The sequence below is a fragment of the Oncorhynchus clarkii genome, chromosome 5 (genome assembly GCF_045791955.1).
Source record: "Oncorhynchus clarkii lewisi isolate Uvic-CL-2024 chromosome 5, UVic_Ocla_1.0, whole genome shotgun sequence".
NCBI lineage: Eukaryota > Metazoa > Chordata > Actinopteri > Salmoniformes > Salmonidae > Oncorhynchus > Oncorhynchus clarkii.
The window spans coordinates 73,956,628-73,972,073 of NC_092151.1; the positions used below are offsets into that span (position 1 = coordinate 73,956,628).

The 15,446-nt window shown below is 42.8% G+C and overlaps 1 protein-coding gene across 7 annotated transcripts in view; it reads right to left on the reverse strand.

Annotated features, from left to right (window-relative positions):
* The window catches only part of LOC139409378 (discoidin domain-containing receptor 2-like), a 71,130-nt gene that overhangs the window by 8,796 nt on the left and 46,888 nt on the right, over positions 1-15,446 (reverse strand). The window contains exons 3-11 of one of the 7 annotated variants that reach the window (XM_071154448.1): positions 7,377-7,479; positions 3,469-3,700; positions 3,125-3,272; positions 2,898-3,000; positions 1,664-1,847; positions 971-1,211; positions 768-839; positions 489-625; positions 42-261 (exon numbers count right to left, since the gene is read on the reverse strand). In XM_071154448.1, the coding sequence (XP_071010549.1) occupies positions 42-261; positions 489-625; positions 768-839; positions 971-1,211; positions 1,664-1,847; positions 2,898-3,000; positions 3,125-3,272; positions 3,469-3,700; positions 7,377-7,479 (1,440 nt within the window). The remainder of the gene's footprint in view (positions 1-41; positions 262-488; positions 626-767; positions 840-970; positions 1,212-1,663; positions 1,848-2,897; positions 3,001-3,124; positions 3,273-3,468; positions 3,701-7,376; positions 7,480-15,446) is intronic. The other 6 variants (XM_071154450.1, XM_071154449.1, XM_071154451.1 and 3 more) reach the window with 6 other exon arrangements.

Here is a 15,446-nt window from a genome sequence, read left to right on the forward strand (position 1 = left end):
CTGGTCATTTAAACTCTGCCTTGTGTGTCTGGTCTACTCACCGGCATCCTTGGAGGTGTGGGAGAACTCAGGTAGCATGCGTATGAGTCGTGAGGGTTCCTGGTAGTCAGGGCCCAGGGGGAAGATACGCTCGTAGGTGGAGCTAGACTCCTGCTCGCTGGGTGCTGACGACGATGTCGGGTTGTTGTGGCTGTAGGCGAACGTCTCGCTCTGTAGTGACAGACTAGCAGTTAGTTCATCGTCCAGCATCCGCCGCGAGGCCTAGAATAAAGGATGCTGGGGTAAAGAGACACATCTGACCAGCCTTGATTGATCAACACGTGGTACTATTTATTTACCCAACTTTTAATCATATTTTACATTTCCGGATAGTAACAAACAGTCACAATAACTAACGTTCACAATTCAGAGAAATGGAGCATCAAAATGCTTTTTTGACTCAGGAAAAACTCATTTGTATGTATGTGTGACCAGGTGGCATCTCTCACCTTCTCCAGCATCTTCTGCCAGACCTGCCTCCAGAGGATGATGACAATGATGGCGACAAGGATAAGAATGATGGCCACCAGGCAGACAATCAGAATTCTGGTGTTGCTGTCATCTATTTTGTGGGTGGGGTCATCCCCTGGGGAGGGGATAGAGGAAGACATAATTTGATTGGATTACATAATTAAAGCAGGAAATGCTTTGCATGAAATGCATTGCTCACGGGTGGGAGTATGTGTTACAGCTTGTGTTTGTGTGATGCATGTGGAGTGGGCACTGACCTGGTTGAGTGCTAGTGGGGGGGCTGCTGCCGGTCTTGGGGGGTGCCAGGGTAGTGTTGTACATGGCTGTGTCTGGAAGAGCAGAGACAAATGTGAATCACAACAAAGAACAGATAATAGTTTACAGATTCATATTGAAAGGGGTGTTCTCTATACATGAGCTGGAGGTGATCTGAGGTGTGTGTACCGGTACACATGTTTACCTGACTGGAAGGTGATTTCGCTAAACATCATCCAGGCTTCAGCAAAGTAGAACTGGCACTTGATTGCACTGGCCATATGATTGGCCAGAGAGATGGTGACGAAGCGGGCGCTGAGATTGACGTCATCCACCACGGGACTAAAGGAAAGGGGCGTGGCCTCCCAGTCAGCCTCAGAACGGAAGTAACAAACCACCTGGCGGAATGCCTTGACATGCTTCATGAACATGTTGTTACAGTGCACCTAGAAACAGAGAAAGATAGAGACAGAAAGAGAGAGGGGAGAGCAAGAGGGGTATATGTTGTTACAGTGAAACAGGTTATTACAGTCAACCTGCAGGAAAAACGTTTTAGGGCGATGGAAATAGGGTCAAGCTGAAAGATTTGGAAATGCAATGCCTGTTATTTGGGAGGTGGTGAACACTTGAAATACCAGCTGGAGTAGCAAGAAATGGGACTGCCGAGTGGCGCAGCGGTCTAAGGCACTGCATCTCAATGCTAGAGGCGTCACTACAGACCCTGGTTCGATTCCAGTCTGTACCACAACAGGCACAATTGGCCCAGTGTCGTCCGGTTTAGGGTTTGGCTGGGGTAGGCCGTCATTTTAAATAAGAATTTGTTCTTAACTGACTTACCTAGTTAAATAAATAAATAAAGGTTAAATTTAAAAAAAGAGGTTGTCTGCCTCCCACACACCTTCATGGTGGTGAAATTGCGAGTGCGGTCAAACTCGAACATGATCTCCACGTATCCATTGGGAAAGCTCTCATTAGTCCATCCCACATAGTCGTAACCAGGCCACACATTGTAGACGTGGCTGTGGGTGAAGTCATCTAATCCACACATTCCATCAGTCAGCTGGCCTAGCCCCTCCGTCATACTGGGGATGGAGAAGGAAAAGGAGAGAGGAGATGAAGATAGAGCTCAGTGTTGAAGTATTTTGAGGTAGTCAAAATACAAAGTAAAAATGTCTAGAAAACTTTGTTTCTGTGGTGAACAAGAGAGTCTGTGGCTGAACTATCCTTTTAAGGAGACCTGGCGACATGTAAACAACTACTTGACAACCTTGCTTGGCACACAATAATGACTAGTTTCATGTTTAATTACAAATATTTATTTACAATGCTAAATATTTATTTTGTGAGGAGCAAGGTGGAGAGAAACTATTTCACTATGTGTTTGTTCAACCTCCCTCCACCCACCACTAGGTGGTAGCATCATATTATCCACCACCCTCAATATCCCATCTTGGCTGTGGTATCAAAACAGCCATTTTCTCTTCTTGGACTACTTTAACAGACTCAAACTCAGAGAGCGAGAGGAGAAAGAAAGAGAGAGAGGGAGAGCGACATCCTGACTACTATAGCAGAGACAAACTGATGGCAGTGTCATGGAGGATATTGTTCAGCACACAGTGACTCAAACACTAACACAGAACGGAAGGATACCCAAATAGTAATTTATGCTCCCAAGAAGTCAGGTTTAATTCCAAAGACACTTAATCAAACTCTCCCACGCGTTCATGGATCAGAAGCCATCCGTGGGTGTAATTGTTTGTGTGTGTGTGTGTGTGTGTGTTCCTAACACTCCATTGCATAACTGCACAGATAAAAATGACGTGTGTGTGTGTGTGTGTGCGTGGCATAACCACAGTGATCCATGCCACGGTCTACATCCTGCCAGAACTATGGCAACCAGGCAACAACAGGGCCAGTGTGGAACCAAGGCTCAGAGGTTGGTGAAGGAAAGACAAAAGGAGGAGGAGGAATAACAGAGAATGAGGTTGGATGAACCGAGAAAGGAGGGATATATTGAGAGGCAGAATGAGAAGGAGGAAAAAAACAAGGACAAGGAGAGAAAGGAAAAGAGAAAAGAGGAGCAGCAAGATGACGAGGGAGGACGAGAAGGAAAAGGAGTTATGCACACCTACCTGTAGATGACGGCTCCATCATACACAGAGTCATTGAGGTGGACAGGCTGGCCCTCCAGACTCATCTGTTCTCCTGCTGGGGCGTTGTAGGACACCAGACCATCTGACATAGAGAGAGACTGCATTAGCCCACTGAGCTAAAGCCTAGGCAGCGAGTTTGCCCAACTCTGTCTGCCTATGGCTCAGAGCTCCTCCTCCTATCCCTTTCTCCTCTCCATCTGTCTTACCAAGCCACTCACAGCCGTAGAGCTCTACCCTCATGCAGACGTTCATGGAGTGGTCTGAGACGGGCATGAACCTCACGAAGCGGGCGATGATCGGAGGCTCCAGGTCCTTCAGCACAATGTCATATGCATTCCTGTTTCCCTCTATCACCTACAGCCATGAATCAATCAACCAATTAGCGTAAATAATAAGAAATAAATCACACATTCCAGTTCCCCTTAACCACCGGAGAGTGACGTCACAAATCACCAAAATTACCATTATCAATGTATTAACATTTTTATATCCCTGTCCTCCTTGTCAATCATTAATCATGTAAATCAATAATCAAAAACTGACTGATTACCTGTTTGCCCTGTCTGTTCCTCCAGGAAATCCAGCGGCTGCTGTCACGGCTATATTTAATCTTGTACATCTGGGCGAACTCGTTGCCGATGCCCCCTGCGTGGCGGCCCTGGGTGCCCACCAGGGTGATGAAGTGGAGGGAACGCAGGTCTATCTGGAGGAACTCCTTTAGACTGTCTGGTTCAACCGTTATCTCTGGACACCACGCACCATCACCCTCCTCAAAGTCTAACCTGAGGGTGGGAGATAAAGGGGTGGAGAGGATGGGACAGAAAGGAAGGGGTGAAGAGGGTGGGAGAGAGAGGAGGGGTGGAGAGGGGAGGAGAGAGGGCAGGAGAGGGAGAGAACAGGAATAAAAAGGAGAGTAGAGAGAAAGGGAGGCGGTGAACACAGATAGAGAGAAAGGGAGGAGGGAACAGAGAGAGAGAGATGGCGGGAAAGGGAAGGTAAAAGGGAGAGAGAGGTCAGTGGAAATTGTGGTGGGTGGATGTCAGTTCATACAGTCTGTTAAACAAACACATTTGTCGTAAATTAATGTGAAAGTGTTCATGTAGGGTTGAACTGGCAGGGGAGAGGGGAGGCTAGCCAGAATAAAACTATGCTGTCCAGAACAGAACCTAGATTACATCAGTCTAAAAATGAGAGCAGGCCACCCATTCTCCAACAAGCACACATGTATACGCAATCACTCTCTCTCTGTTTCTTATTTTTCTCTCTCGCTCTTTCCAGGCTTAACCATGTGTTGTTTACACACAGGGAGCAGAAACTGATACCCAGTAAACTGAAAACACACACACACAATCTTGAAAACTGTCTGTGAGTGTATATGAATGTGCATGAGTGTTTGTGTGTGTAGTTGTGGGGGAGCCTGCATGTGTCCAGTCCACAATCGAAATTGAGAGGTATTTATAGATGTATATGTGTGTTTGTGTGTGTCATTGGCGGCCGGTGCCACTTAAGATGAGGGAGGATGATAATTGTTGTTATGAGCATGGCCTTATTTCTAGTACAGCATAATGGATGACTGTCATTCATATTCCATTCACCCAAATCAATGTAACATCAATAGGTTTAGGCTATTACATGATACTCTAATTTCCCCTATACACATTGTCGTGTCTCTGGCATCATTAAAGTGAAGACTGTTATTTTATCAAATCAATTCTCTGTAATTATTATTACGTGATTAAACTAATCATGTAAATGTAATTAACTACGAAGTTGGGGCACCAAGGAAAATCTTCAGATTAAAATATATAATTTTCCTAATATAATTCTTCAGATATTTTAATATCTGAACAATTAGTCTTCTAATTAATAAATAATGATTTACCTCACGTTAGTCTCATTCCACACATTGTAAATGGTTGGTTATCTGCACAAACCCAGCCTTTACTATGAATCATCCATACACCAATTGTCTTAATCATTTATTTACTAACTAAGTAAATAATCACAGAAATGCATAAACAAACAAACAGTAGATATGGTTACAAGGAAATGATAGGGGAGGTTGCCTAGTGGGCTAAGCCGATATGACGGCTTGGTGAACAAACGGAAGTGGGTGTGGACTGAGAAGGGCGGGAAAGACAAAAATGAAATGCTAATCCTCTGCACACGAACGCTCACTCATTCGGGAATAATTGCAATCAATATATATTTACGCTCAGTGTGTCATCGTGATCTCTGTTGGAATTGTCCGTCTTTCTTCAGAGTACCATTCAGAAATGTTCTCATAGTATAGATGTTTCGGCAGTTGTCGGTCTTCGCATCCCAGGTTGACATCATTTCTAGCTGCAGACTAGTAATTAGTATCTAAGATTTGCTCTTATTCTGTCAGGATCGATAGTCTCAGAGTTGAACCATTTCCTGCGTGTAGCCAATGCTTCACGTGGTATGGTTAGGAATTCAACAACCATTACAACCTTAGCTTAAACTGAGATTTTTGTGGTCTCTACTCAAACCTTTGCCCCCTCAGCTGACTGAGGTATGCACGGTCTGAAGAGGATTTCTTCAGTAGGGGGTTTTATTCATAACAGTAGAAAAGTGCTGTTCTATAACACCAGATCATGTCTGTGCTCACGGGCCAATGACTTAGTTAAACTTTAAAGGGAATAAAATTATCTTTCATTGAAGGTTTAAAATCACCTTACATCATTTCACAAATAGTTTCAGCTTTCCTCTTTCATTTTATACAAGAATTAGATGCAAACCATAATTGAGAAGTACATATACAGAGATATAGTCATGTGTGTTTCCTGTCCTCTCGGAGGTCACCAAATGAAACACACTCGTCATACCCATCCCTTAAGTGTCCACGGACCATTCCCACAAGTGGACATTTTGTATCAAATACCCATTTTGGGGATTTATGAGTTTGCCATGTGAAATCCTTTGTTCTCTCTCTGTCTCTTTCTGCATGGCCAAGGGGAGAGAGTCTCCTCCAGGAATTTACAACCTGAGATAACAGAACCTGGGTGTAGGAGAGAGAGGGGCCACTAGCTAAACCCCAAAAGGGCCACGTCATGACACCATCATGAGGTTGCTACAACCTAGCCTATGAATGAAAGTTTACAATGTAGCTGGGTGCACAGGTAGAGAGTAATCAAGGTGACAGACAGTGACACATTCAATACCGCCTTGCACACTCTTGCCTGCATCTAGACGATTTTGGGAGTAATCATTAGTCCAATAGTTGAAAATATGAATTTCTATTGGACAAATGCAGGTATTTTTTTATTCATTAAAAATCCTACAATGTGATTTTCTGGATTTTGTTTTCTCATTTTGTCTGTCATAGTTGAAGTGTACCTATGATGAAAATTACAGGCCTCTCTCATATTTATAAGTGGGAGAACTTACACAATTGGTGGCTGACTAAATACTTTTTTGCCCCACTGTATATATAATTCCTCCCCACAACCATCTATGTGCTCTCCTCTCACCTTGTCTCTTTGCTTGTGGACTTGTGCACAACACATCAGTTGTCTGTAACCAGGCAAAAAAATACCTTTCCAACGAAACCCTCATATCATGATCGCTACACAAATCCTACATCGTTGTCACATCATAGTAAGCATAGAAAGCATAGAAAGCAGATTAGCAGTTACACCGGTGGGCCGGTGGCAATGAATTAATAAAACCAAAAGCTTACCTTGACTTACAAGAGTTCCCGTGTTGGATAGCCATTGCCTGCTAGCTAACATAGCATTCCTCTCTTTTTGAGCCAGGTGTTTAAGTAGGCTAAACTAGCTAGCTGCATATGCTAGCTAAATTAAAGTTAAAAATACAACCAAATATAGTTAGCTCTCTCTCTCTCTCTTGCTTCTCCTTAATTTAGGAATAAAATAATTTGTTCAAAACTGTTCAACTATTGTATTCCTCTCTCTTTGAGTCAACTACTCACCACATTTTATGCACTGCACTGCAGTGCTAGCTAGCTTTAGTTGATGCTTTCAGCAATAGATTAATTATCTGATCTTTTGATTGGATGGACAGCATGTCAGTTCATGCAGCAAGAGCTCTGATAGGTTGGAGGACGTCCTCTGGAAGTTTACATAATTACTGTGCAAGTCGATAGAAAGGGGTGAGAATCATTAGCCTCGTAGGTTTTATATTGAGGTCAATGTACCTAGAGGAAGACAGAAGCTAGCTGTCCACCGGCTACACCATGGTGTTACCCTACAGAGTGCTGTTGAGGATACTGTAGACCTTCAATGCAAAACAGTGTGTTTTAATCAGTTATTTGGTGATGTGAATATATTTAGCATAGTCTTATCTAAAAAGGATAACTTTAATGTTTCACTATTTTATTTGTATGAAATTCACTGAGGAGGATGGTACTCCCCTTCCTCCTCTGAGGAGCCTCCACTGTGGGTGTGTGTCCGCGCACATGTGTGTATACAGTACCTGCCGTATCTAGCAGCTGTAGACTCAGACCACTGACTGGAGGCAGAGATGTCTTCATCCTGAATTTGTCCTCCGGACATCCCCAGAGGGTACCGACACACACCTACAACACAACTCAGCTTTTAGTACAAGCATGCATGTGCGCACCCATGCAAATCCACACATATATGCAAAGCATATACAGTTGAAGTTCGGAAGTTTACATACACCTTAGCCAAACACTTTTAAACTCAGTTTTTCACAAACCCTGACATTTAATCCTAGTAATAATTCCCTGTCTTAGGTCAGTTAGGATCACCACTTTATTTTAAGAATGTGGAATGTCAGAATAATAGTAGAGAGAATGAGTTATTTCAGCTTTTATTTCTTTCATCACATTCCCAGTGGGTTCAGAAGCTTACACTCAATTAGTATTTGGTAGCATTGTCTTTAAATTGTTTAACTTGTTTCAGGTAGCCTCCCACAAGCTTCCCACAATAAGTTGGGTGAATTTTGGCACATTCCTCCTGACAGAGCTGGTGTAACTGAGTCAGGTTTGTAGGCCTCCTTGCTTGCATATGCTTTTTTAGTTCTGCCCACACATTTTCTATAGGATTGAGGTCAGGGCTTTGTGATGGCCACTCCAATACCTTGACTTTGTTGTCCTTAAGCCATTTTGCCAAAACTTTGGAAGTATGCTTCGGGTCATTGTCCATTTGAAAGACCCATTTGTGACCAAGATTTAACTTCCCGACTGATGTCTTGAGATGTTGCTTCAATATATCCACATATGTTTCCTTTCCTATTGATGCCATCTATTTTGTGAAGAGCACCAGTCCCTCCTGCAGCAAAGCACCGCCACAACTTGATGCTGCCACCCCCGTGATTCACGGTTGGGATGGTGTTCTTCGGCTTGCAAGACTCCCCCCCTTTCCTCCAAACATAACGATGGTCATTACGGCCAAACAGTTCTATTTTTGCTTCATCAGACCAGAGGACATTTCTCCAAAAAGTACAATGTTTGTCCCCATGTGCAGTTGATAACCAGTCTGGCTTTTTTATGGCGGTTTTGAAGTAGTAGCTTCTTCCTTGCTGAGCGGCCTTTTAGGTTATGTCGATATAGGACTTGTTTTACTATGGACATAGATACTTTTGTACCCGTTTCCTCCAGCATCTTCACAAGGTCCTTAGCTATTGTTCTTTTCGCACCAAAGTACATTCATCTCTAGGAGACAGAACGCGTCGCCTTCCTGAGCTGTATGACAGCTTCGTGGTCCCATGGTGTTTATACTTCCGTATTATTGTTTGTACAGATGAACATGGTACCTTCAGGCGCTTGGCAATTGCTCCCAAGGATGAACCAGACATGTGGAGGTCTTCAATTTTTTTTCTGAGATCTTGGCTGATTTCTTTTGATTTTCCCATGATGTCAAGCATAGATGCACTGAGTTTGAAGGTAGGCCTTGAAATACATCCACAGGTACACCTCCAATTGACTCAAATGATGTCAATCAGAAGATTATAAAGCCATGTCATTGTTTTCTGGAATTTTCCAAGCTGTTTAAAGGCACAGTCAACTTATTGTATGTAAACCTCTGACCCACTGGAATTGTGATCAAGTGAATTATACTCAAAATAATTTGTCTGTAAACAATTGTTGGAAAAATTACTTGTGTCATGCACAAAGTAGATGTCCTAACCTACTTGCCAAAACTATAGATTGTTAACAAGAAACTTGTGGAGTGGTTGAAAAATGAATTTCAATGACTCCAACCTAAGTGTATGTAAACTTCCGACTTCATCTGTAAGCCAGGAATCATCTACTATATTCAGCTGCGGGGCAATTTCTTTGGTCGGGCTGCCAGAACATATTTACAAATAATTTGTTGACTGCAAATTGACCGCAAGAAGCCCAAACAGATATAATATTTGATTAAAACATATTAATTTCAAACCTTGCTTACATTTGTATATGATCACGTCTCTATTATGCATCGAAATTCTTGGGAACCTGATTCCCCAAATGAAAATCACTTGGAGCTAATTTCCTGGTGTTTTTACAGTTTATGTCCAACAATGAAAATGTAACCCCGCAAAAAAACGTTCTTTGGGGAGCCAAATAAAACCACACACAACCAAATTCGGCCCGCGGGCCGCAGGTTGGGATCCCTAATATAGGCAATAGCTCAAGAAATATTCAGGTCTGGACCACCTCCGCTACACCAAGTTGTGTGGTAGTAACTTTTACAGGCTGACTACACTGCTCGCATTGCGTGCGCGAGCGTTGCAAAATAAATGTAGAAATCTATATTATTCAATTATTGCACCCACACTGCTCGTGCTCGCCAACGAGCGTCTGCGTTGCCAAGGGCTAAAAGAGAAGTCAGTTCTATTTGTGACGCAGATCACGCTGCAAGTCCTGCCTCTCCCATCTCCTCATTGGTTTATAGAAGCAGGTACCCACGTGCCATCTCCTCATTGGTTATACCCACGTGGGTGACTGAAAGACGAACGAGGTCGTGGCGGTAATGCACCTAATTTATGAATGTTGCCAATCGCAATATAAAGTCAAAAAAAGAAAAGGCCTAGGAGGAGAGATGACTAGAAATGATTCGGATGACCATTTTATGTGTGGAATAATTGTCGGAGTAGAGGACCTTGTGTATTTCAACTCAATGTTTATATCCCAGGACAAATTATCTAGTGACAGCAAGCTAGTTAAATTGGACAAATTAGCTAGCAACTGCAAGCTAGCTAGCTAAATTGCAATAAATGTTTAATGCTTTTCGACCTGTCCCCAAATTAATGTAATTGGTTAAGAGTTTGTTTTGATATTTTAACCTGCGTGTCGTGATCGCGTTTGGTGTGGGGGGGACATAAATACATATATGCACGATGGCGCACGGGCGTGCTGGTTTAGGTTCTGTGTTACTGATGAGAGTGCTGAGCTCTCAGACAAACCCATAGTCTGTATTGTATCTAATCACAGACATACACCCGCCTACTACTTTCTTCTACAATAAAAAAACGATTATGTTTTGTCTTGCCTATTCACCGTCTGAATGGCACACATACACAGTCTCTGTCTCAATTGTCTGAAGGTTTTATAAAATGTTTTTAACCTGTCTCCTTCCCTTCATATACACTGATTCAAGTGGATTTAACAAGTGGCATCAGTAAGGGATCATAGCTTTCACCTGGTCAGTCTGTCATGAAAAGATCAGGGGTTCTTAATGTTTTGTATACTCAGTGTAGATGGTATCTATTCACTTTTACAAGCCTGAAATAGAATATCCTTTACTTTTGTTGCTGTTTCTAAGAGTAAAAATAAAAGGTGATTTTCCATCAATATAATCCCAGCAGGGCTGAGTGTATATGGAGTATTTATTGAGGTTTATGGTTTATAATCACTGCTTCAACTGTCTTCTCTACTCAGTAGAAAACTGATGTTAACAATTAACTTGAATACAACCCAACCAATGTCTTAGATGATTTATGCAGAACATTTCAGCAAACTGTATAGATGTCCTGTTTGAGTGTGAGTGTGTGGGTGTACAGTGTGAGTGTACAGTGTGAGTGTGTGGGTGTACAGTGTGAGTGTACAGTGTGTGCGCACAGGGTTGACTGGTCAGTAGGAGAGGCAGAGGAAATGCAAGGGGACACTTGGTGAGAGAGATAGAGTGTTTCTGTAGTGTACAGTATGATGGATGGTCACAGGGAGTAGAGGAGGTGGTGCAGGCCAGGGGGAATCTCCCTTCAGCATGGCCCCTCAGCTCAGCTCTGTCTGAGACACAGGAAAGTCTTTGTGAAACTGCCAGAAACAGCACACAGAACACACAACGCTCAAGACCCTTTCTGTCCTCCCTCGCTTTTTATCCTTCCTTTCTGTCCTCCCTCTCTCTTACAAATATTTGCTTAAAAGTCAAGATATTGGGAAACCTTGCAGAGTTCGTCCTGGCAGTGATGGTGAGATTCAATTCAGAAAGAGATCAGTCCCAAAACAAAAAATTATTCCTGATGTGAGACTGCCTTTTTTCTCCTCTGCAGATCCCTGATCCTCCCTTCCATCCTCCCCCTTTCTTTATCTTCCCCTGACCTCCTCCATCCCTCCCCTCCCTCATGCCCCAACAAACATCAGCCATAATCATCACACACTTCTCATATTTCCAGTCTATTAGTGGTAATCTTGGTAGTATAATTGCAATCAAATGTGATAACATCTGCAATTGTATTTGGAAACATTTAATTGGCTCTCCGGGCAGTTCAGATACTCGATCCTGGCCCCCCAGGTTTGGGAAACCCTTCCATAAGTGAGAAAAACATCCATAACAATTTTACTGCAGTTTACTCACCTCTGGTAAAAAAAATGTTTCAAATAAAACCACGCTGCAGATTATAGTATATTTGATCATTTTTCACAGATCTGGTCTCTTTTGCGTGTTGAAAATATTTCCCTAATGAGTGGTGGAGGTTGGGCTAGTTGACCATGGTATTTCACCACTGGTCTGAGTGAACGAAGAGAAACATGAGTCCATTCACATACAGGTGTCCACTGCAAACAGAGGCAGGGAGAAAGAGAACCAGAGAGAGAAAGAGAGAAATAGGAGAAGACGAGTCCTGAATTTGCAGGCATTGATAGTTTATTGATTTCAGACTAGAGTAACTGAAAAATCACATTATTTACATGTCTTATTACTTAATATTGCGTGAATGAAGCTCATGATATTATTGTCACAGCAGGACACAAATACAACAGAATGAAACTCTGAACAACAACATTATCTGCGATTCACTTGGTGAAAATAAGTAAACTGATCCATATTAAATGTAATGTTCCATCAACTACAGCCAGACAGATCCAAATGCTCAGCCCACAGACAAAGGAGGAGAAGGCAGAGAAAGTGTTTGATATTTCCTGGGATGTAGTTGGTGAAAATAAGAGTCATTACCAGTGGCTAAGTCAGACTCCATCCTAAACTAAAGCATGCATATATATATATATATATATATGCATGCTTTAGTTTAGGATGGAGTATATATATCAGTGGGGAGAACAACTATTTGATACACTGCTGATTTTGCAGGTTTTCCTACTTACAAAGCATGTAGAGGTCTGTAATTTTTATCATAGGTACACTTCAACTGTGAGAGACGGAATCTAAAACAAAAATCCAGAAAATCACATTGTATGATTTTTAAGTAATTAATTTGCATTTTATTGCATGACATAAGTATTTGATCACCTACCAACCAGTAAGAATTCCGGCTCTCACAGACCTGTTTTTCTTTAAGAATCCCCCCTGTTCTCCACTCATTACCTGTATTGACTGCACCTGTTTGAACTCGTTACCTGTATAAAAGACACCTGTCCACACACTCAATCAAACAGACTCCAACCTCTCCACAATGGCCAAGACCAGAGGGTGTTAGGACATCAGGGATAAAATTGTAGACCTGCACAAGGCTGGGATGGGCTACAGGACAATAGGCAAGCAGCTTGGTGAAAAGGCAACAACTGTTGGCGCAATTATTAGAAAATGGAAGAAGTTCAAGATGACGGTCAATCAGCCTCGGTCTGGGGCTCCATGCAAGATCTCACCTTGTGGGGCATCAATGATCATGAGGAAGGTGAGGGATCAGCCCAGAACTACACGGCAGGACCTGGTCAATGACCTGAAGAGAGCTGGGACCACAGTCTCAAAGAAAACTATTAGTAACACACTACGCGTCATGGATTAAAATCCTGCAGTGCATGCAAGGTCCCCCTGCTTAAGCCAGCGCATGTCCAGGCCCATCTGAAGTTTGCTAATGACCATCTGGATGATCCAGAGGAGGAATGGGAGAAGGTCATGTGGTCTGATGAGACAAAAATATAGCTTTTTGGTCTAAACTCCACTCGCTGTGTTTGGAGGAAAAAGAAGGATGAGTACAACCCCAAGAACACCATCCCAACCGTGAAGCATGGAGGTGGAAACATCATTCTTTGGGGATGCTTTTCTGCAAAGGGGACAGGACGACTGCACCGTATTGAGGGGAGGATGGATGGGGCCATGTATCGCGAGATCTTGGCCAACAACCTCCTTCCCTCAGTAAGAGCATTGATAATGGGTCGTGGCTGGGTCTTCCAGCATGACAACGACCCGAAACACACAGCCAGGGCAACTAAGGAGTGGCTCCGTAAGAAGCATCTCAAGGTCCTGGAGTGGCCTAGCCAGTCTCCAGACCTGAACCCAATAGAAAATGTTTGGAGGGAGCTGAAAGTCCGTATTGCCCAGCTGCAGCCCCGAAACCTGAAGGATCTGGAGAAGGTCTGTATGGAGGAGTGGGCCAAAATCCTTGCTGCAGTGTGTGCAAACCTGGTCAAGAACTACAGGAAAGGTATGATCTCTGTAATTGCAAACAAAGGTTTCTATAACAAATATTAAGTTCTGCTTTTCTGATGTATCAAATACTTATGTCATGTAATAAAATGCAAATTAATTACTTAAAAACCATACAATGTGATTTTCTGTTTTTTTTTTAGATTCCGTCTCTCACAGTTGAAGTGTACCTATGATAAAAATTACAGACCTCTACATGCTTTGTAAGTAGGAAAACTTGCAAAATCGGCAGTGTATCAAATACTTGTTCTCCTCACTCAATATATAGAGAGGGGGGGGGGGGGAGAGAGAGAGAGAGAAAGAGAGAGGAGAGGAGAGAGAGAGGACCCCTGTAATGTCACCATTGGCTAATACACTCTTACAGGTCACATGCACGCACACAGCATACACACACCGATCCAGCTCCAAGTGGCTTCTTTCCCTCTCTCACCACTTATTTTTTTTCTATGTGCCCTGGCCAGTGAAAGGCAGGCTTGTTCCATCGTGTTTGCTGTCTAACCACAGGCTCCAGGCTCTGATATTATAGTAAATTTAGTTTGTGACCGTCTCGTGTAAACTCTCATAACCTTTCTATTGTATTAATATGAGAGCAATATCGCAGAGGCTCAAGATAGGCTAAAACAACTGGATGACCTGACCTTGGTGGGAGTTGAATATGTATGTATGTATGGATGTATGTGTGTATGTGTGTGTGTGTGTGTGTGCATGCAGATGATCCAGCTATCCCACTGGAGTCTGTGGTTAATGCATTCCAGACATTCTGACAGCAGGAATGTACATGGAAAGGGGCTTGCCATGTGTATTTGATGGGATTGTTGTTCACCACTTAGAAGTGGTGGAGTGCAGAGTACCAATGGATCGGAACATGGCCAAAGTTACTTTCAATTCATTCAACAAAATGTTCTAAATCCAAAATATGCCCCATTGTGGGACAATCATTTTGAAGACAAGTGAGGGAGAAATCATCATTATTTCAAATCCTCTAGACTAGACAAAGACTTCCTAAACGCAAGAGAATGGATGAGGGAATTGTGTGTCTGTCCAATAAGCTATATCTTTATGTCCTTTGTCACCTCAACAAATTTGCTATGAGTCTTGTTGACTCCAGCACAGGTCTTACTGTGTCTAACTACCATTCTTTTGCATGGATGAAGAAAAATAAATATCAGAATGCCGAAAATTTGCATGGCTGCATTTAGTAGCACTGAGAGGCAAGGTGATGCCAACTTTCCCCTTTTTAAAGTCCTTGAACAGTGCTGTTATACCATCTCTGTCTTTCCTATTTCCACTCTGAGTGGGCGACAAGCTTTTCGCTGTAGACTGGGAGCAATATAGAGACTCTGGAATAAGGCTTTAGTAGAGATAGATGGAGGAGAAATAGAGAGGGACTATAAGGCTGGAGTAGAGATGGAGCAAGAGAGAAAAACTGTATAACGCTGGACTATACATCGAGTAATAGAGATAGGTGAAAGCTGGACACTGTCAAGATGATCCACTCTGCTGTATATCTGGTAAACCAGATCAGAGACTTATATCAACTGTCATAACGAGATGTAGAGAGGCCTAAAAACAACCACAGCACCCACCACTGCCCTGTCCCTTTGGAGAGAACACCCTCTTCTTAAAACCTACTCTCTCGCTCAGCCTGCCATTATAGCAACATGCTAGTCTTAAAGATCAGCCACATTGTAGGCTGTAAAATACACACATG